The sequence below is a fragment of the Etheostoma cragini genome, chromosome 17, assembly GCF_013103735.1.
Source record: "Etheostoma cragini isolate CJK2018 chromosome 17, CSU_Ecrag_1.0, whole genome shotgun sequence".
NCBI classification, from domain to species: Eukaryota; Metazoa; Chordata; class Actinopteri; order Perciformes; family Percidae; genus Etheostoma; species Etheostoma cragini.
This window is the reverse complement of record NC_048423.1, coordinates 1739918-1760577: the sequence shown is the minus strand read 5'-3', so window position 1 is coordinate 1760577 and position 20660 is coordinate 1739918. Positions and strand designations below refer to the sequence as shown.

The following is a 20660-nucleotide window of genomic DNA, read 5'->3' as shown; positions in this document are numbered from 1 at the left end:
GGGGGTGATGCCGGTAGCGCTCGGCGGGCCAAATGAGCACATGAAGACAGTAATGTGATCTGAGTTGAGTGACGGGCCCCCTATTTTTTTTTTCTACAGAGGTTATGACGGGGCTATATAAGAGACTGAGGGTGTGAGACAGAAGAGACAGATAGAGAGAGAGACAGACAGACAGACCGATAGAGACAGACAGACATATAGAGACAGACAGATAGAGAGACAGACAGACAGATAGAGAGACATACAGATAGACTTAGAGACACTGACCATCCCAGCTGAAGACCAGTGGATATTAAACTACTTCATATCAGGGAGAAGAATGGGACTGCACAGTGTTGAGGAACTGGTAAGATATGCTGACATGTGTTAATGGAAATGATTATTATTATTATTATTATTATGGTTATTATTATTATTATTATTATTATTATTATTATTATTATTATTATTATTATTATTATTATTACTACTATTATTATGAGAGCAGCAACTACTGTAAGGGGAGCAGAGCAGTGTCAAAAAGAAGCTGGAAAAAAACAAATGGGAGGTTTTTATTAATTTGAAAAGGAGAAGCTAAAGAATTTTTGTTTTCATTAAAAGATTTTTTTTTCTCATAACCATTCTCCATTTTTTTTCTCATAATATGAAATAACGTCTGTTGTGACGCTCTGCTGGCAGAAGGATAACAGGATGATGCTGAGGGAAATCAATCGATTGTGGAATCTTTGGGACAGATTTTTAAAATCGGTTTGCCATTTCCATGTAAAGTTTGTATCAGTGTCCATGACTTTCTACATCTAAAGTCATCTACACTCCTTACTTTCACTTCACATATAACAAATATATCTTGTTGCAAAGTTAACAAGAAAAAAAAGTACAGTTCAGCTCAGGACCAACAACCTTTAAAAACAACTTCAAATTACCTTAATTACGTCTCCTTATCTAAATTCAGGGTTCGTTAAATTGCCTAATTTAATCCCTTAATTACCTTTTACTTTACAATCTTAGAGGACATCTTAATTACAACTTTAATGTTGGATAACAGTAAGTCTCTCTTCAAATGAGTTCACCCATCATTGTTCTTACAGCTTGTCCTTAATGTTCTTGTAGTTACTACCTCAACTGGTGTTCTGTGTGTGTGTGTGTGTGTGTGTGTGTGTGTTTGTGTGTGTGTGTGTGTACTAGGTTATCGGTGCAGACTATTTGTAGTACAGTAGTACAGTTGTACTGTTGTACAGTATATAAGAAATGTACCATGTCCACTATTATTGGCAGCCGCCACATACGGCGCACACGGTGTGTCTGTGTGTGTGTGTGTGTGTGTGTGTGTTTGTGTTTACATTCCTCTCTTGGTTGAATGCTGGGAGATGTGTATCACTCTGACGTCTGAATCAACAAAAAAGCTGAGATTACAGATCTTTGGGCCGTTAGTGTAGGACTCTGTTAACAGTTTCAGCATTTCCTCAACACTCCTTTAATTTTTTTTGTCTTCCCCTGATCGAAATGCAAAGAAGTTACAGTTTACTTAAACAAATATCTATTTTTTCAGCTCTCGACATACATTTAGACTTTTATGAAAACAGAGACAGAACTCAGGTCTCATGGACCGCGACATCGGCTGAACGAGGTTTAACCACTGGTGGAATGTAACTAAGTACATGTACTCCAGGGTTGTACTTAAGTCCAACTGTTGATGTACTTGTACTTTACTTTGAGTCTTTTCTTTTCATGCCACTTTGTATTTCTACTCCGTTACATTTTAGAGAGAAATATTCTACTTTTTACTTTACTACATTCATCTGACAGCTTTAGTTACTAGCTACTTTTAGTTACTGTGTACTACTACTACTAGTGTAGTGCATGATCTGATGTTTTATTATAAAGTAACCATAGCAACAATATAACGGCTCCAGGTCCAGCTGAGCTGATGATGTCATTAAACAGCTGTTTAGATCCTTTACAGTTTCTACAATGGGGGGATTTTACTGCATTGAGAACTTTTACTTTTAATACTTTAACCACATTTTCCTAATTATACTTACAGACTTTTACTTCAATAACATTTACAAAGCAGGATATTTACTTGCAACAGAGTATTTCTTACAGTGTTGTGTTAGTACTTTTACTTCAGTAAAGGATCTGAATACTTCTTGGACCCCTGCGTTTTATGCAGGGGCGCAGCACAATATTCTGGGCCCTGTTGAAAGGCTACGGGCCCCTCCTCGCATCCACAGCTGATCATTCTACCATCTTTTTGGGCCCTCCGCACTTTCCCAGTCCAACATCCCTGGTTTAATACTGCATATGTCTCCTGTGTACCGGTGTAATGAAGCAGGCTCAGAGTGTCCTCACCACGCCCATCTCTCCTCTCCCTCAGGTGTCTGGTAAGAGGTCAGATGGCAAAGAGGCCGACCACTTCCAAGGAGGCGTGTACGAGGCGGGCGTGGATCAGGAGAAGCAGGATGAGCGCAGGTCCGACAGGGAGCTGGTGGGCGGAGCTCTGTCAGAGGAGAGCGACAGCGGCAGCGAGCACGAGGAAGTCAGCGTGGCAGCTCTTAACGTGAGAACACACAGCGGACAACAAGCGTGCACAATCACCGACAAAAACTACAGTCTACAGTCAATGACACAGCATTTCATTCTTATTCTAACCCTTGTGTTGTCTTCCCGTCACTTTTTTCAACATCATTATCGCTTTTTCCGACATTTTTGTCTCTTTTTTAATGTTGTGGTTTCTTTTTTGGATATTTTTAATGTAGGCTAATGCTTATTTTGATGGCTAATTCTTTGGTGCAAAAAAACAACAATTAACTGAAAACGGGTCAAATTTGACCCAAGGACAAAATAAAGGTTAACAGCACATGTTTGTTACACACACACACACACAGGGAAGCGCCACAGCACACACACATGCAAAATTAAAAAATGTAAATATTACAAAGTGAAATAGTATTGTGATATGATCTGCTGTCTATTCACACACGAGCAGATCATTTTCTTCTCTCCTTCCTGCTCAACAAATCCTCCATCATAGCAATGTGCCAATGATGAATGAAGACACTAAACACAACACTTTTGAACCATGTACTCTTTTTTCTGCCATCAAACTAGCAAAAGTGGAATGGGGGGGGGGGCGTCTGGCAAAATCTACATTCAAAACGTATGACTAGGCTTGGTCCTATTTCATTTTGTGCTACTTTATTAATATATATCATGTATTAGTGCTTTCATAATCCACTGCTTTGAGACTGGATTCTTCCATCCACGCGGCCTGGATCCATCCTCTACCAGTATTCTGGAAAAACCCACGAGGCGATGATAAGTGTCTACCATTCACGTTACCTGTAGTTAACGAATGATATCACAATTGAGGAAAGGGTGTTTTGGGCGTTGCATAGATCAAATGTTGGAAACCGTTATTCTCCCAGCTCCCTCCCCCATTTCTGTCTATCCACTGGCACCAATAAAAAGAAAAAGCCCCCCGGATTAGTTGAGCTACTGTACACTCGCTGGCAGCAGCAGAAGTACCCCTGGGGTACATGTACCCTGGTTGGGAATCACTGGTTCAGCATAAAAAGTTCATATTTGATCTGAAATACAGTGGATGGAACAAGGAAGAGTAGGAGCATATAATTGCTTGAATTTAAAATTCTGAAATTAAAATACTTCATTGTACACGAGTGCAGTACTTGTTTATTGTACAGTAACACTCCCCACTGGTTAGTAGTTGATAGTGAGGTTGTTTGTTGGTCCATGCCGCCACCTGGAGACTTTTGGGAAGTGTTACACATCTTGTCCATCAAAATACAAAACAACTTGGATGGTTCCCAGCAACGCTTCTCACAAGTTAAATAAATAATCCGGTCACTACTTTAATTTAATTTGGATGTTTTTTGATAACATTTGGAGAAAAAACAATTGGTAAAAAAAAACTTGTTTAAAAAAAGAGAAAAAAATGTCAAAAAAAGGAACAAAATGTAAAATAAAGTGACAAACTTAAGAAAAAAAAAAGCTTTAAAAATTTGGGTGAGTGAAAAGTGAGAAAATCATTTGGAAGAATACCACAGAAGGGTCGAAAAAGACAACCATAACCTTGATAAAAGGTTTTTCATTTAAAAGTTGACTCAGAAAAAACAAAATGTCCATGCATGTCGGCGGGGAGACAACAGCGGGGATGAAGCAGGGTTTGCAGGGTTTTGAGGAACAGGGTCAGGGTTATTATTCACAATAAGTAGGAGAGTCAAAGCTGCTTTTTAACCCAAGTTTCTATCTGTCCTGTCAGACGGATAAAAGCGGTCGGCTGAAGTTGGAGACGGTGGATGACCTGTTCAACATCCTGCAGCTGAGGAAGAGGAGGAGGGAGAGGAAGGCTCCGGTCCACAAGAAGCCACAGCCCGAGCCTGAGACCCTGGTGAGATGATGTGTTCTTCATTTTGCAGTTTTAATGACCTTAGCTGCTTTACCAGACTCAGCAAACAAATCCTTTGCTGTCAGTGGAACATTCATCTTATAATATCATTAGTTCCTGATTTTTTAAACCACAAATTATTTTAAAAATATATTTATATTATAACTCTTAGGATGACATCAGGTGTTTAACCCTTGTGTTGTTTTCCTGTAAAATTTGAAAATCAACATTTTTGTTGATGGTTTTTATAAATGTTTTTAACTTTTTCTTAAGCTTTTGTCCCTTTTTTTTTAACAATTTTGATACTTTCTTTCCATGTTGGTCACTTTTTCTAACTTACTAACTTTAGTTTTTACTTTTGGAATTTATGATCAAAGAACCTCATTTAGAAAATTATACCTAATGTTTGAGTTAGAAAAGCAAAAATTAGGAATTATTTAGTAACTAAAATTAAAGGAATGGATGTTGATGATAATCACAGACTGGAATATGTCGACTTTTACTCAATACTATTTCAAAACCACTTCAATTTGTTTTTCAAATGCTGTAAAATGGAATAAAACTCCCCAAAATTTATGAAATTTAGAGATTTGTACTTGCCAAAGAGCATTGTGTGGAATCAATCTTGCTATTTTGGGGAATTAAAAAGAACATTGATATAGGAAAACGGGTTAATTTGACCCGAGGACAATGAGAGAGTTAAAGAAAGCGTAGTTCTTCCCCTAAGCTGGAACATATGTGTGGAAGGGCCAGACCATGCTCCAGGACTGTGGAGATAGGGCTGGTAATGTGTGACTGAGCTGCAGGGAACTAGGCCAAAGCATATATATTTCAGAACTACTACTAACTGTAGTATTTACCTGGAAGTATCTTGTCTTTTTTCTACCTTTCAGCCAGAGACTGTGGATGAGCAGCTGTTTCTGACAGCAGCCATGGAGAACAAGCTGCCTGTGGTGGAGAAGTACCTGAGTGACGGAGGGAACCCCAACGCAGCTGACCACGTAAGTGTCCCACTGTCACGTCTCCGAAATCAGAAAATATCAACGATTGGGCATTGGCTGTCTGCGTCAGATACACCGCAAAAATCACCCCTCAGCGTCCAGAAGGCACAGGGCAGAGCAGCAGCTACGCGGCGCTTTAAGATGACGTAGCATTGAGAGAGACACAGTAGAGAGTGGTATGAAGGGCTCAACTTTAAATACTTGACCTGTGACGATTTCCTGCATGTCTTCACCCCTCTCTCTACCCTTTCTCAAAGGCAGAAAAGCCCCAAAAATAATCTTGACAAAAAAATAGTTTCATGATTAAATAACACATCACTACATTGCACTTTATTGTTGGTGTTCTCAGTGATGTGTGCCTTGTTGTGGAAGTTTCTGCACAGCGAGGGAGGGATTTGAGTGGCAGAAGAGACCTTGTTGAAACAAAATAAAGACAGGCTGCAAACTGGGTCAAAGGTTTCAGGTATTCGGTGGAAGGGTTTAATTGTTTTCTGCAGAGAACGATCAAATGACGAGAACAGCTTTCACCATGTACAGAGTTACAGAGTGGCCACAGTTCTGGTGAATACAATCAGTAGTACACCTCCTTATATCCCCGTGCATCTGTCTCTAGTGCGTCAGGAATGACTTTAGCCGTCATTCTGTCTGAGAAATCAGAGATTTATCTCGTCTGTAGAATGCTTCATGGCTCCAACCTTGCTTACAGTGGAGACATGCAGATTCATAACATGTTTAGCTGTCTCCAATACTGGAGGACTTATTTTGGGATATTCACATATTTCAAATTGCAAATTGAAGGATTTACTTATAATAAAAAAATTCCTTAAGAGATGAACAATTATTGAAAGAAAATGATTGTCTATGTAATTTTCCCATTACAGCCTTTACTTGTACTTGTTTTTGTTGTTGTATGCCTCAGGGAACTGACTCACATTTCGGTACATTGTTGTCTGACCCTTCAACATAGTGACTATGAAGCTACTTTGAGAGTTGAGTTGAGCTACTCAGTGTTTTGCAGTTTCAGTAGAGGAAGTGTTTGTGATCTCTGAAATGTTCCAGTTTCAGAGAACAGCGCTGCACAAAGCCTCGTTCAAAGGACACGTGGAGGTGATGAAAAGGCTCCTGGAGGCCGGCGCTGCCATCGAGAAAAAAGACAAGGTGAGGCATCTTAGAACTCTCATCTCAAATACACACTGAAACACACACACACACATCTAATAGTTTGGTGTGTGTGTGTCTGGGTTGCAGCTGGAGGCCACAGCGGTCCACTGGGCCTGCAGAGGAGGCAGCCTGCCAGCGCTACAGCTCCTCCTCGACCAGGGAGCCAAGTTCTCCTACAGAGACAAGGTGGGTACCACAGAGTGGACATAAAGATGGCCGACGTGTCTCCACTTCCTCCCATTGCACAAAAAGTAAAGACAAAATATCCCCAATGCGGGCGCCCCCACGTTGTTTATATGGAGCCCGAGTCTGCGCAGTAGACCCGCCCATGAACCCGCTGGACCAATCAGAAGTCCAAATCAAACCAATCAGACACATGAACGCTGGAACATACATCAGCGGGCATCAACTACCTCAATTAGCATTTAGTTGAGGTGCACTTTGATTTCTTTTGTTTGTCCCATGTCCCATCAGCTGACATGACCCATGTGTTCCAAATGCATCATTACACACACGCAGGCACACACACACACACACACACACACAGTACTTTTAGTGACATTTTCTGATGTTTTTCATGCATTGAGCTAACTGACGCCTTCTCCTCTCCTCATGCAGTTGCAGAGCACCCCCCTTCATGTTGCTGTGCGGACCGGACACTGTGATTGCGCCGAGCATCTCATCCACTGCGGAGCCGACGTCAACGCCAAAGACAGAGTAAGGCGTCAGACTTGACACACACACACACAGATCACAGCTGCGTTATTTAACCCTCCTGTTGTCCTCTGGTCCAATTTGCCCCCTTTGAAAGATGTCCACATCTGAAATATGGGTTTCATTTTAACCAAATCACCACCAAAAATGGATTGGATTCCTAACTAAACTCATCTGTTCGTTCCTCTGATCTTGACTATTAGTCAAAATAATTCATAATTTCACGCTCGGCAAGATGCTGCTGATTATGTGGTGAAAGAAACACAAGTTGGTCAATTAAAGTTTGAACTGATGCTGAACATCTGTTTTGCTCCCTGACTGAAGGACGGAGACACGCCCATGCACGATGCCGTGAGAATTAACAGATTCAAGATGATCAAGCTGTTGATGATGTACGGGGCCAGTCTCAACACAAAGAACTGTGTAAGTACCGAGCAACCAACAAATCCTGTGTCACTTAGCAGGAAGCAAACGTACAGCCTCTCGGGGTAACCACGACTACTGTACCCTGCCGTATCTACACGGGTCAATCAAGAGCAGGAGTCTGGTTCACAGAACTGTGGCAGACAAAGAATAATCAGGACAAGCAAAAGTCAAAAAAAGAAACTGGTATAACAGGTTGCATCAGCAGAGCCACTAACATGGTGATCTTGACTATGACCTGACAAAGCGTGGTAGGTTGGCCGGGTATTTGAAGCAGAGGTGATTAGTGTAGATGAGCGGCAGCTGGAACCCTGACTCCCGCACACCAGACTTCACTCCTGCAATTAAGGACAGACTATTTATAAAAATAAAAATAAATGCATTTAACACAGAAGCATAAATTGCCCTTTAGACATCCAAGTCTCTTAAGTCTTCATGTATCCAGATTTGAAGCTGCTCCTAAATTTTTCCTTAACACTTTGCACTCTTATGCGTTTTTTTCTCCTGTGCAGGATGGGAAATCTCCACTGGAGACGCTGTACGCGTGGCAGAACGGAGCCAAGAGCCTCCTGTGTAACTTCAGCAGCAAGGACAAAGCCATCCAGTGACACAACATTCCAGTAAAAGCAGGACTTCAACATGACATCCAGTCACATGACCTACTGGCTTTAGCCCATTCTAGTCATGTCCATACTGCGGCTCAGGGAGCACACAAGTCTGTTTTTAACTAGCTGTTTTATCCGGCCAGGCTGTGCCGAGGGTTCACGTCACATTCAAACTGTCTTGCTTGTTGAGTGACAGGTATCGACCCCCTCGTGAAAATAATGTAATGTTGGCCCAGCTGGAGCGTTTGGGGGCTGGAAGATATCTTAACTAACAGTCATTACCTGGTTCAGGGATTTGAACCATCCTGGCTTTTGGCAAGGTAACCTCTTCATGTGGCAGCAGTGACGTGAAGGAGCGATTTAATTACCACTGTGAACTCTAATAAGGATGTTGTTAATGATGTGATCATTAGCACCGATAGATTCATTGAATCGGCAAACTTTGCTGGACAATGTCTCGGCCGACAGCATGAAGATGTTCTTCTTTTTTTTCTAACTCTTTAAGCTGAGTTTGAAGTTAGCAATAACGTGTTGAGATGTATTTATTGATTATTGACTCACTGTCAGCAACCGATTTATTGGGTTCGATTGATTTATTTCAACACCAACCAATGAATCTCTGAGCTGAGGGACTCTCGAGTTATACTGTGGTTGGTTTGGTTATTTTATGGTCAGGTTTGAACCAATTATATTAACTTAGAATTGATACATTTCCGTTTACTAAATAACAAAAACAACTGCCACACTGTCTTCACAGTCCCATTGGATCAACAGTCTGTGGATCGACTTTAGTGCAAAAACAAATTTAATCAAAGCTGCAAGCAGCAATGAACGGGCTCCCGCCCTCCCAGCGCGTTGGGGGTCTGACGGGAGCCTTATCTTTTGATCACTTTTTGTTGTGAGGGTCCATCGTGTGTACATGTAACATGTTGTGCAGTTCGGACTCAAGCCCTTGGAGGAGTATCAAAAAGTTGGTTTTGCATACATCGCGATTTAGCCAATTATTATAAAAAATGAAGAAAAAAAATGGTTAGCTCACCTGGTAGAGCACACGCCCATGTATAGAGTTCTAACCCCAGATGCAGCAACCGCAGGTTCGACTCCAACCTGCAGCCGTTTGCTGCATGTCATTCCCTTCCTTCCCTTTTAATTCTAAGCTGTATTATAGACATAAAAGCCTAGTCTTAAAATAAAAAACAAAATGGCCGATTCACGCCAAATTTGGCACAGAGCCTAAAATAAAATGACTCCAGGTCGGTGTGAAAAGTTAGAAAATGTTCTGGAGGCACTGAGCTTCTTCTTTCTAGATGATGTGTGTTGTTATACTTACAACATCCAGACGAGTTTTGGATCATAATGTGAAGAATCTCTCCACTTAATAATAATAATAACAATGATAATAATAATAAATTGAATTTATATAGCGCTTTTCATAGCATTTTACAGTGCAGGAAGATAATAAAACAATGCACAAGATTCAGGCACAAATGAGAAGGAAGGGGGTTCGGGGCTATTGATAGGCAGAGGGGAAGAGATGGGTCTTGAGGTGGGACTGGAGGAGGGTGAGGGACTCAGAGGTGCGGATCTCTTGGGGGAGGGAGCTCCAGAGCCTGGGGAGCTGCCCTGGAGAAGGCTCTGTCCCCAAAACTGCAGAGGTTAGACTCAGGGTTTGTAGGTGGAGAGGAGGTCAAGAGGGATCCAGAAGGTGGAGGGCTTTGTAGGTGAGGACCAGGATTTTGTAGGTGATCTGGTTGGAGATGGGGAGCCAGTGGAGTTGTTTTAGGACAGGAGTGATGTGCCAGGATTTGAAGGGGATGATGACCCTTAGACCTTCTTTATTGACGTTTGGGATCAGCATCAAAATCAACCTTTTTGAATCCGGACTGCTTTAAAGGGACACTTACAGCTGAGCAAGTGTGCTAAATATTCACGCCAGTTACTCAGGTACTTTGACTCATCTTACTCTCGGCTGCATAACACTTTTGAAGCACCATTTATCATTTTGAAAAACCATTTCATTTTTTGTTGTTTTTCATAGCCAACCTTGATTTTCCTCGAACCTCAAAGATTGAACAGGCCTTTGTTTGTAGGTTTAGTCTAGACAACTTTCAGACAAAGTTCAGCTTGGTCAGATTGTCGCTGTTTTTTTTACTGAAGGTCAGATTGAGCATCTCAGGTTCAACTTATCAGTGATACAATAAGACCTTGTTTAGACTGGCAGCCCATATCTGTTGTTTTGGAATAAACAGATTGATTTTTAAAAGCTCGGACAGCAAAAAAAAAAAAAAAGTAAATGAACCCACATTTGAAGGTGCGGATTCCAATCAGATTTCGTTGTAAATTCTTTTTAATTGATGTTTTTAGCAGATTGTACAGCGTTGAAGATTGTGATTGTACAAGTAGGTTCAGCGTTTCCTTATAGAAAACAAAGATTTCTACAAATGTGTCTCAATCTGGACTCTCAAGCCGCCTAAATATGTGTTCAAAGTGTGTTTTGCGTCACTTGCGCCGTCGGCAGCACAGCTTAACTCGTCAGTTTTACCCTTCAAAATAAAACTCCAACTTAAAATCACTTCACGCATTTCACTAGAGAGGCAAGACAGTTGTCACAGCAACCTACAGAGATAGGTCAGAGGCTGTTTGATCAGTGTATATGAGGATAAAATAGTTCTTAATACATATCAGATGTATTTTTATCATTGACGATGTATGTGCATTTTGCCTTGTATTTATGGACTGATTGAATAAAACAGAATTGAATTGAGTTGAAGCTTCTTTTTTTATTGAAGACAAAGAAGAACAGGATCTGCAAGCTGTGGAGACAGAGCTCCACTCCCTCCCTGAACAAGTCATTTTTGTCACCTTGCTGTAAAAGTAAAAAATGAATACATGTGTAACCTTCCAAAAACACAACTAAATTAACACAACTTTCATGCATTTCTGTCACATCTACAGCTGTCAGATTCACTGTGTTCCCTCGGAAGGAATGGGGGGGTGACATGGGAGGGGCACTTTTAATGACCTTTTGAACATGTTTAGAGGCTAAAAACACGTTTCTAACTTGCCCTGTTGAAGCCTGTCGGATGCTAACTCTAGCAGGAGGATAACACGGTGTAGACTGCACTGATTGGTTTCATTTTTGTCTTTATTGACAGCACTACTCATTTACAAATAACAGAGCTACGTGTTGGAATCAACTGGAATTCCCCTTTAAGGGCGGGGCCAAATCTACTTTTGCTAGTTTAACGTTGGGCATAAAGTCTGTGCGCTGGGCGCATTGTTCAAAAGGGCTGTATTTAATGTATTCATTCATCATAGGTGTTTTTTGGATGTAACATGCAATCAACCAATCGGAGGTCACCTCCTATTCCTTTTAAAAGCCAGGCGCGTTTGGACTTTGGCGCATTGTTATTATGATGGAAGATTTACACCGTAATATTTTCATTTGTAACGTTTTGCATGTGTGATTGCGGCTGCGCTTACCTGTGTGTGTTACAAGCACAGTGAGCACCTGCTGTGCATAAGCCACTAACCGCTGCCTCAAGATAGCAATATGCCCAAAATGCACCTGAACACACCTCCCTGTAAGACCAGCACGCCCATGGGCACAAAGACGAGCGCAGGTGCATTCGCTATTTAAACGACTTGTGCACAGCACGGTCTACAACTAGCAAAGACACTTGCACTGGGTGCAAGATAGGGCCCATAATGTTTAATGTAATGTTGGTATGGGCCAGCTGCCCTCTTCTGTCCTGTTTTGGGAGTATTGGTGATGGTCATATTAAGCTTTGGTGAAGCCCTGAACCATTTAGAGGAATTGGTTTGAAAATGGGTTCATTACTAGAAGTTTCAGTAACTGCATCTAAATTATCCGACAAGATAGAGGACAGGAGGCTTTAGACTAGTGACACACACGTATACTAACAATGGGATGAATTTGTGTATTGGTATCGGGAAAACAGAGGATGTGCTGGGAAAATACGGCACAAGCTGGGTGTGCTTGTTTTACTATGGCCGGGGGGTAAGTGGGATAGGGAACACTCAACAATTTTCATAAAGGAACATAATTTTTCCACACTTTTTGGACTGAGCATGTTTATTTTTTTTCTTACAACCTTTCCACATTTAGAGAAGTTTACGTTTAGCCAGTATAAAAAGATGAGGGGGCACATTTTCATGATTTATCCGGTATCCAGTGGGTCTTCAGATCTTTCCAGCGGTGGAGCCGTCATGTACCGCTATACCTCCACTGTAGCTTCCATATTAATGAAAATATATCAATACAAACAAACTAATGATTGTTACTGTAGCGGATACTACAAACCAAATGCAACTTTTTTTATGCTTTGAGCTACAATTCAGACTCTAAACGACGCGGTGCCAGTTGCAGTGGCCACACCTGACTAGTCTCCAACCACAGACACAAAACATCTCGGTCTCCCCCCCTGGTGGCTCGCTGCAGTAAAGGTCATAAACCCTGTCCCCTCTATTTTAGCCAATGGGACATGGGCCAAACTAAAAACATCAAAGTACCCTTCAGATACTTTGTTCCCAAATATTGTTTCTGTCATTTTAGGTAGCTCGTTTGACGCTAATGTTTCTTCAAGTGCACAAGTTTTTTTTTTTTTTTAATGCTATAAAACCAGTGTGAAACGTCATGATTGATAGCTTATGATTGGTTTGTATGGGGTGTATGGGCAGGACTTTAATACGTCAGCTCCACTGCCCTATCAAAGACTGCACAGACTCCAAACTTTCAAGATGGCGGCACCTGTATTCTAGATATCGTGGCTTAGGTTTTGTACAGTTGGAGGGCGTGGAGATGTGTGGTCCAGTTTTTCTTTTACAGTCTATGGTATTTACTAGTTTGTATTCTGCTTAAAAAAAACTGACACTGCCACATGCATGAACGCTTACAACTTCACTTACAAAATCTGAGTTTGTTCTGTTGCAACATTCGTTACTGTCTCTGGTTGTGGTGAGTGCTGGACTTTCACTTTGAACACATCCCACTTCTCAGGAAGCAAGCCTTTGTTGAAGAGCATAGACGCAATGTAGGAGAAATATAAGATGGCAGCGACGGCAGACAGCATGGAGATAGTCTTAACCGGAGAATACTGGACATAAACACCGTCCTCAAGAGCGCATCCTGGGAAGTGAATGACTGGTGCTAACCCGAGTGATGGGTTTCCACTGAGCATCCTTAACACAGTTCCCACCAGCAAGCCCATCACAGCCCCGTAACCGTTGGAGACGTTGAAGAACAAGACGCAGACCAGTTGAGGGAAGATTATGACGTAGGCCACTTCAGCACTAATGAACCAGAACAACAACAGGCTGTTTTCCAGGTTGGTCAGTGATGTGGAAACTAAGCCCACTACCAAGACAGAAGCACGGATCACCCACAGACTCTCTCTGTCTGAAGCCTGCAGAAGAAAGTAGAGAGGACGAGAAACAGGTAAACAGCAGATAATTGAGACTGTTCTGCTTTAAATAACTCTCTCACTGCTTCTTTAGCTCTCCCATCTTTCCCCTTCATGCCACTTTATTCCATTTTTTCTCTCCTGTATGCCATTACCTTTATTTTGTGGCTCAGGAAGTGGAGAACAACTTATTTATTTTTTCACCTGAGGCCTCAGTATGGTCTTGTATATGTTGGAGGTGAAGACAGAAGCTGCAGAAAGCAAAGCAGAGTCAGCTGATGACATGGCGGCGGCAGCCACACATCCGCTACCGATGATGGAGATGAAGGCCGGGGTGAGATACTGCAGGGTCAGGGGCAGAACTAGAGCTGATTCCCCTCGTTCATATGGAGATGGAGAACCATAGGAAGTCAGGTTCCAGTCTGAGGCATGGACACACAAGAAGGAAACACTGAAAAATAGTCACATCGCTGTTTGAGGGATTCTAAGATAAGCCTTCGTTACATACTAAGAAGTGAACTAAGTACTATGTGATAAGTTATAAGGAGCACAGTGGGCCCAGTTTTTTTTTTTTTTAACAAAGATACCTTCAAATTTACCTTCATGCAGTTGGTTCATTACATGGCAAAGGCACTCACACAGGCCCTTGAACATTTGGCCTCCAGTCTGAACATGGTACATAAGGATATTCTGCTCCTGAAGGCCTTGTTTCATTAATCTGGGATTGTGTCTGGACAGGCAGAAAACAAGGATGCAGACACCCATGTTCACTCCCTGATTGGGTCTTATTAGTCACGTCTACTACCTACATGCACAGGATGCAAGCTATTGTTAAAGCAATTCACATGTTCTGTTGGTTTGTTGGGTAAAAACATGATGGTTCATGAAGCTTCATTTGGACATCACGACTAAATGGTTTGTCAGGACGGAAATTGTTTTTTTGTTTTAATTATATGCTCTGCTACGCAACACTATACCCTATGACCCCTGCAGTGTCTAACTAGTGTCTAAACTAGTAGGTCTACCATAGGTAGTCACTGTTCCCTCATTTTTATTAAGTGTGATTAAGTGTGAATTAATTTTTCTGGGCTTTTTAAATTATAGACTGTGCTCTGTAAAGTGTCTTGGGATAACTTTTGTTATGATTTGATACCATATATAAAATTCAATTGAATTTAAAATGCCTTTGAAAAAATTGTATTGTGTGGATGTAGTCTTAAATTCTTAACCAAACTTTATTTCTTTTTTTTGAAGATGTTACTTTTCACAGCTTACCCTTGTATGTGGAATATATAAATACCTGTGGATGCAGCAACTGCCCCAAACAGTACAGAAGGTATCCCAAATACAGGAAAGAGGACAGCAGCGACAAAGCAAGTGATCTTGGCTGTGGATGTTGAAGACGCCGACAAAGTCCTCTGGTGGCTGCCCTGATATCCCACATTCCCTAGTGCCTGAAAAGTAGAGCAGTTAGTTGGTCAAATTAAACACTTGTGTTACAACCTGGACATTATTGTCAGCTTGTTTCAGATAATAGCCTTGGCATACAACCTGTCTGATTCTTAAGTTAAAAGTGAAAAACAAAATATTAACATATGGCTGTTATCCTCTTTCTAAAGATATATATCAAGACTGGAGCAAATTGCATTCCATCTCATATCAACTGTATTATTGCTTCCTTACAAAGAATAAGAAATCATCAATCATTATCCAGGACTTTTTCAGCCCTGGTGCACCAATCCAGGGAGCGTGCAAGGTGTTATTCATCAGTGTCTTCCTAATGTCCAACGAGTAAGGGTTCATCAAGACAAAGGGAACACAGATCCACTGCAGAGACGAATAGAAATGGATTTAAACACACATAAGCTTTTATATACGTCCTTTGGAGTGTTTTATTCCTTGTGTAAGAGTGTTTTCTTAAAACAAAAAGCTAACACTATGAAACCTCAAGGTATATCAAACTCACCAAGCTGAAGAACAGGAGCACAAGTTGGATAATATCTGTGTAGGCCACAGAGTAGAGACCTCCCAGCAGTGTGTAGGTAATGGCGACGGCAGCAGAGATCCAAATGCACAAAGGGAAGGACAAATCCAAGATCACACTCATGGTTCCTCCTGTCAGACATATTGTATCAGTGACATTTTATTACCAGTCTTTGTGTGAATAATATACATAAACATACAATATCCATATGCGTATAGCTATAATATAATAAGAGTTCTTATGTGTGTTACATACCTAAAGCAAGGAGAATTAAGGGCACCCAGAGCACATCCACAGAAATAGCAGCCAAGCAGAGTCCAGCTGTTAGAACTTTTCCGTACTTGGCATTGAAAGAGTCCATCATCGTCACATACCTTCTTTCTCTCATTGGCTTTGCAAACACCAGGCCAACTTTATTTATAAGAGGACAGAAGATACCACAGTTATAAAAAATAGTGAAGAAGTGAAGGGACATAACAAAACAAGAAAAACATGTTATGTGTAAAATACCATGATTTATTTCTTTCCACCATATCAAAATTTATAAAACAGAAATGACTTTAGGTGACATCCAGACAAACACAAACACACACACACAAACACACACACACACACACACACACTATTGTTGTGGATATCCATCATTGACACAATGCATTCCCTAGCCCCGTACCCTAACCTTAAAGGGGTGATAGAATGCATAACCGATTTAACCTTGTCATAGGTGAATAACGACAGTTCAGTGGTTAAATAGGACATACATAGGATCTCAAAATCCCATCGACATGCCTTTCCTCTGAAAATCTCACATTTTCTAACTGCCGCTGAAAACGGGCGAAACCCAACAAAGCTAAAAGATGATGTCAGGATCTCAGAACCTGTAGCTTTGTCCCGCCCATGGCTGTATTAGGAGAACGGTCACGCCCCAACATTAACATACAGGCCACTGACCTGAGACCAGTTCATAATGGAGCTAGCGTTAGGTCAATTACATGTCCAACTGAGAACGCTGCTCCTGTACTCTGACGGGATTTACTAAGAAGAAAGTTTGGAATATTTTCCAGGATACTGACAATGAACCAGGGTCGTAAATGCAGAGTTCCAGGCTGTACAGGGAATGGAGACACTTCTCATAGTCTTCCCAAGGAAGCAACCACTCGACGGGCATGGCTGATGTTTATAAGGAGATCCCGGTGAACTTTTTCCCCAAAGACAGTTTTCCAAACTTTGGACAATTTAAAGCCGGATTTGCTAAGCTGCTGTTGCTGTTCCGACTGCATGGTCATCCCAACCACAAGCTGTAAGTATGATTTTGTCGCTAACAGTTACATTAGCAATGCCAACGTATCCTGTAGCTTAGCATAGGCTGAATGTGTGTTGATCAACTGTGATGGCAAAGGGGCTAACGTTTCATTTTCCTAACTGTTCCATTCGAATAAATACCCTGTGTTGTCATGCAGCTACATCTATAGTTCACGATGCATGTTTGTCCCCTTTTAGGTTAATTTTTATTATATTTCAGCAAGAAAGCTAACTAGCTATTCTTAAGCTGTAACGTCACTCAGCTAGGTAGCTATGTCATCCCGTTTGCTTCGACAACAGAACTGGAAACGTTATCATTTCATATGATATCTAGTCAATCTTGTGAAAACAATGTGTATATAGACTGCAATGTATTGATTTGCAGTTTTTTTTAATTTCAGAGTACATCACAAGAGCGACAAGACACAAATGATGCCGCTTGCCAAACAGATGCTCTGAGTGTGGCATCTTGGGACTGTTGGGCTGAAATTCTGCCCTTCTAGATTCTTTCATGAAGAAGGGTTCAAGTCCGTAGGTTGGATAAAAGAACGTTTATTGCAATAGAATATATATTCCAGTGACAAGGTTACAGAGAATATGCATTCATAGCTCTCCCTAAGTTTGTCTGACTCTTTTCCCTTTCTGATTGATCTTATGTGCACAGGGGGTTCAGTTGCTACCACGTGACATGTTTGTGCGCTGTGTTTTGTCTTCAGAAGGATAATGCCTAGCAGAGCTCGGCCTGCACAATAGATAACAGGTCTCAGACTGCTACTGGAGAGGATCTTAACCCAAACACAGGACATGTCCCTAACCACCCTTGGCCCTGCTTTTCAGAATTAAACTCAATCGGCAGAGCTATGGTTGGACACATTGCACCAAAACAACCTATTATAAGGTCACAGTAAACTTATGAACTATCACACTGAAACCAAGCAGACTATGTGTAATGCTTTTGCTCTTTAGCTCAAAATATAATGAAGTTAACACACATGATTAATATAATGCACTACATGAATATAGACCTCACATATCAGACAAGGTAACCTTTCTACTTATTCTTACCAAACCAGACGTCTTATGGTGTTTGTGTAGCATTGTGACTGGGTAGCATTTAGCAGAGCAGTGTTATCTAACAATGTTACCATGAGTGAGTGACTTTTATCAAATATGTGAGCCATTCCCAACACATTATTGAACTATTTCTAGTAGGAATAGAACTATTCATCTGGATTATCACTGATTGGTCTGATCTCAATCAATTGCATTTCCTTTTGTGCAGCCCCAACGGAAGACAGCCAAAGGGAAACTAATGTACAGACGTCTGTTCCCAAAGGCCAAAAGGGGAGGTTACACAAGAAGTGAAGACAGAGCCAACAATTTGTAAGTTTAAGCGTGTATAAGCACTAAAAATAAATGTTCACATACTACAAACATCAAATCTGAATGTGCAATGTGTTGAATGAGCAGAAAGCATAAAGTAGCTTGAGTTAATTGATCTTGTTTTAGTTACCTGAGGTATTTATTGGCAACATATATTTTCTTTCTCCTGGGGCATGTGTGCACAGTTTCCACAAGAACACCTGCCAAGGTAAGATGGAGGCACCGTAGTTGTAACTTTACATATTACTACATGTTAAGAAGGTAATATTCTCAAAGTCAGATGATCTAATCAGCAAGATAGTATATTTCCAAGATAACATTTGACCTACTGACACAGACGAGAGTATTACTAATGCTTTAGACGTAGCTTACAAACAGTAATAGTAGGCTCCTCTCCAGCTAAATGGACGTCCTTTTGTAAGATAACATATCGCTACTACATGTTAAATAATGTACGTAACTCATAATCACAATCGAAGAGACTTTCGTTGTGAGCAGCTATATGAACTGGCCACTAACTTTTCAGCCAACTGGACATCTTGACTGAAACTGCGAGGGTACAAGTTGTAAAATATTTGTCTGTGTGCAGATTAATAACTTATGTATGTAACTTATGTAAAAACAAGGCTAATACAAAGTTATTCTTAGGCTACAACACTGAAGTGTGAGTATTACACTAGTATAACAACGAACGGCTAATGTTGGGCTATGTGTTGAAAATGCAAGTAAATGCTAAATGACCGAATTTACCAGTCTGAAGGAGTAATTTCCAATCTCCTGGCAGGTTGCTCCTCTGCATCAGATCCTTCCTCTGATTCAGGCTCAAACAGATACCGTTCAACAGCTAAAGTCTCCATGCTATCTCCACCTTGGATGTTTAGTGAGTGTTGTTGGTCCTGTTGCACACTAACCAATCAGCGCGTAAATATTCATGAGCAGACCATATAAGGCAGAACACCTCTCGTTTCAAGCCAGGTCAATTTAGCAGGGTGGTATGGGGGCCAAAAGAACAGCAAAAGCAACATTTTCAGCCCAACAAATGTTACATACCCTATCAGGAGACATAAAGGAACAGCGCAATATACTCTATACAACCATTCTATCATCCCTTTAACGTAATTCTAACTCCAATCCTAAAACCAAGTCTAAACCATCAAACAGCCCTTTAAAGAAGTGGGGTCCAGCATTTTTATGTGTGCTCCCAGTCTGATCTGCCCCCCGTATGTGCCCCCTGTCTGATCTGCTCCCTGTATGTTCTCCCTGTCTGATCTGCTCCCTGTCTGATCTGCTCCCTGTATGTGCTCCCTGTATGTGCTCCCTGTCTGATCTGCTTCCTGTATGTTCTCCCTGTCTGATCTGCTCCCTGTCTGATCGGCTCCCTGTCTGATCTGCTCCCTGTCTGATCTGCTCCCTGTATGTGCTCCCAGACAGATCTGCTCCCTGTATGTGCCCCCTGTCTGATCTGCTCCCTGTATGTTCTCCCTGTCTGATCTGCTCCCTGTATGTTCTCCCTGTCTGATCTGCTCCCTGTATGTGCTCACTGTATGTGCTCCCTGTCTGATCTGCTCCCTGTATGTTCTCCCTGTCTGATCTGCTCCCTGTATGTTCTCCCTGTCTGATCTGCTCCCTGTCTGATCTGCTCCCTGTCTGATCTGCTCCCTGTATGTGCTCCCAGACAGATCTGCTCCCTGTTTGTGCTCCCTGTCTGATCTGGTCCCTGTATGTGCTCCCGATCTGATCTGCTCCCTGTCTGATCTGCTCCCTGTATGTGCTCCCTGTCTGAGCTGTTACCTGTATGTGCGTGTTGCAGGGCCGCCCGCAAGGCAGCCTCTCTGGAATTACGTCAGACAACAAAGTACCATAGTGTGCAAAGCGCCGGTCAATTTAAGTACACGCTTAATGGCCCCATGAAAAACAGTGAAAAACTGACATTTTCATAAATTTATAAACACCCCCAGATGCCCCAGACAGTACGTAAAAAGTGGACATGTCCGGGCAAAAGAGGACTTTGGTCACCCTAGTGTAGCTCTTTCAACCCTTACACACACACACACACACACACACACACACACACACACACACACTGGGATTTGATTTAGCTAGCTATCAAACAATGTTTATTTTTGTTATGGAAGTTGCTACGGGCTAGCAACATGGTTTCTAGCTAGCTAGCAAACAATGGAATGTTTTTTTAAGGAATATAGCTACAGGCTAACTAAGTGGTTTCTAGCTAGCTAGCCTGTTTTGTGTTCAGTG

The 20660-nt window shown here is 41.5% G+C and overlaps 2 protein-coding genes across 2 annotated transcripts in view; one reads left to right on the top strand and one right to left on the bottom strand.

Moving 5' to 3' along the window:
* Window positions 1–135: 135 nt before the first annotated feature.
* Window positions 136–8886, top strand: LOC117960313 (ankyrin repeat domain-containing protein 1-like). The gene is made up of 9 exons (XM_034898143.1): window positions 136–346; window positions 2378–2560; window positions 4283–4411; window positions 5302–5409; window positions 6469–6567; window positions 6658–6756; window positions 7189–7287; window positions 7609–7707; window positions 8220–8886. The coding sequence occupies exons 1-9, from the start codon at window positions 320–322 to the stop codon at window positions 8313–8315; spliced, it is 939 nt and encodes a 312-aa protein (XP_034754034.1). The 5' UTR covers window positions 136–319; the 3' UTR covers window positions 8316–8886.
* A 3515-nt stretch (window positions 8887–12401) lies between these two features.
* LOC117960302 (high-affinity choline transporter 1-like) overlaps window positions 12402–20660 on the bottom strand; it is a 9977-nt gene continuing 1718 nt past the window's right edge. The window contains exons 3-8 of the mRNA XM_034898126.1: window positions 15975–16130; window positions 15702–15850; window positions 15419–15562; window positions 15036–15189; window positions 13940–14157; window positions 12402–13738 (exon numbers count right to left, since the gene is read on the bottom strand). Of these exons, the coding sequence (XP_034754017.1) occupies window positions 13238–13738; window positions 13940–14157; window positions 15036–15189; window positions 15419–15562; window positions 15702–15850; window positions 15975–16130 (1322 nt within the window). The 3' untranslated portion in view covers window positions 12402–13237. The remainder of the gene's footprint in view (window positions 13739–13939; window positions 14158–15035; window positions 15190–15418; window positions 15563–15701; window positions 15851–15974; window positions 16131–20660) is intronic.

Excerpts from the sequence above, each read along its gene's own strand:
- LOC117960313 (XM_034898143.1), top strand. The coding sequence starts at position 320 with ATGGGACTGCACAGTGTTGAGGAACTG. Across the intron at positions 4,412-5,301 it reads AGCCCGAGCCTGAGACCCTG|CCAGAGACTGTGGATGAGCA; the intron begins GTGAGATGATGT and ends TCTACCTTTCAG. Across the intron at positions 6,757-7,188 it reads AGTTCTCCTACAGAGACAAG|TTGCAGAGCACCCCCCTTCA; the intron begins GTGGGTACCACA and ends CTCCTCATGCAG.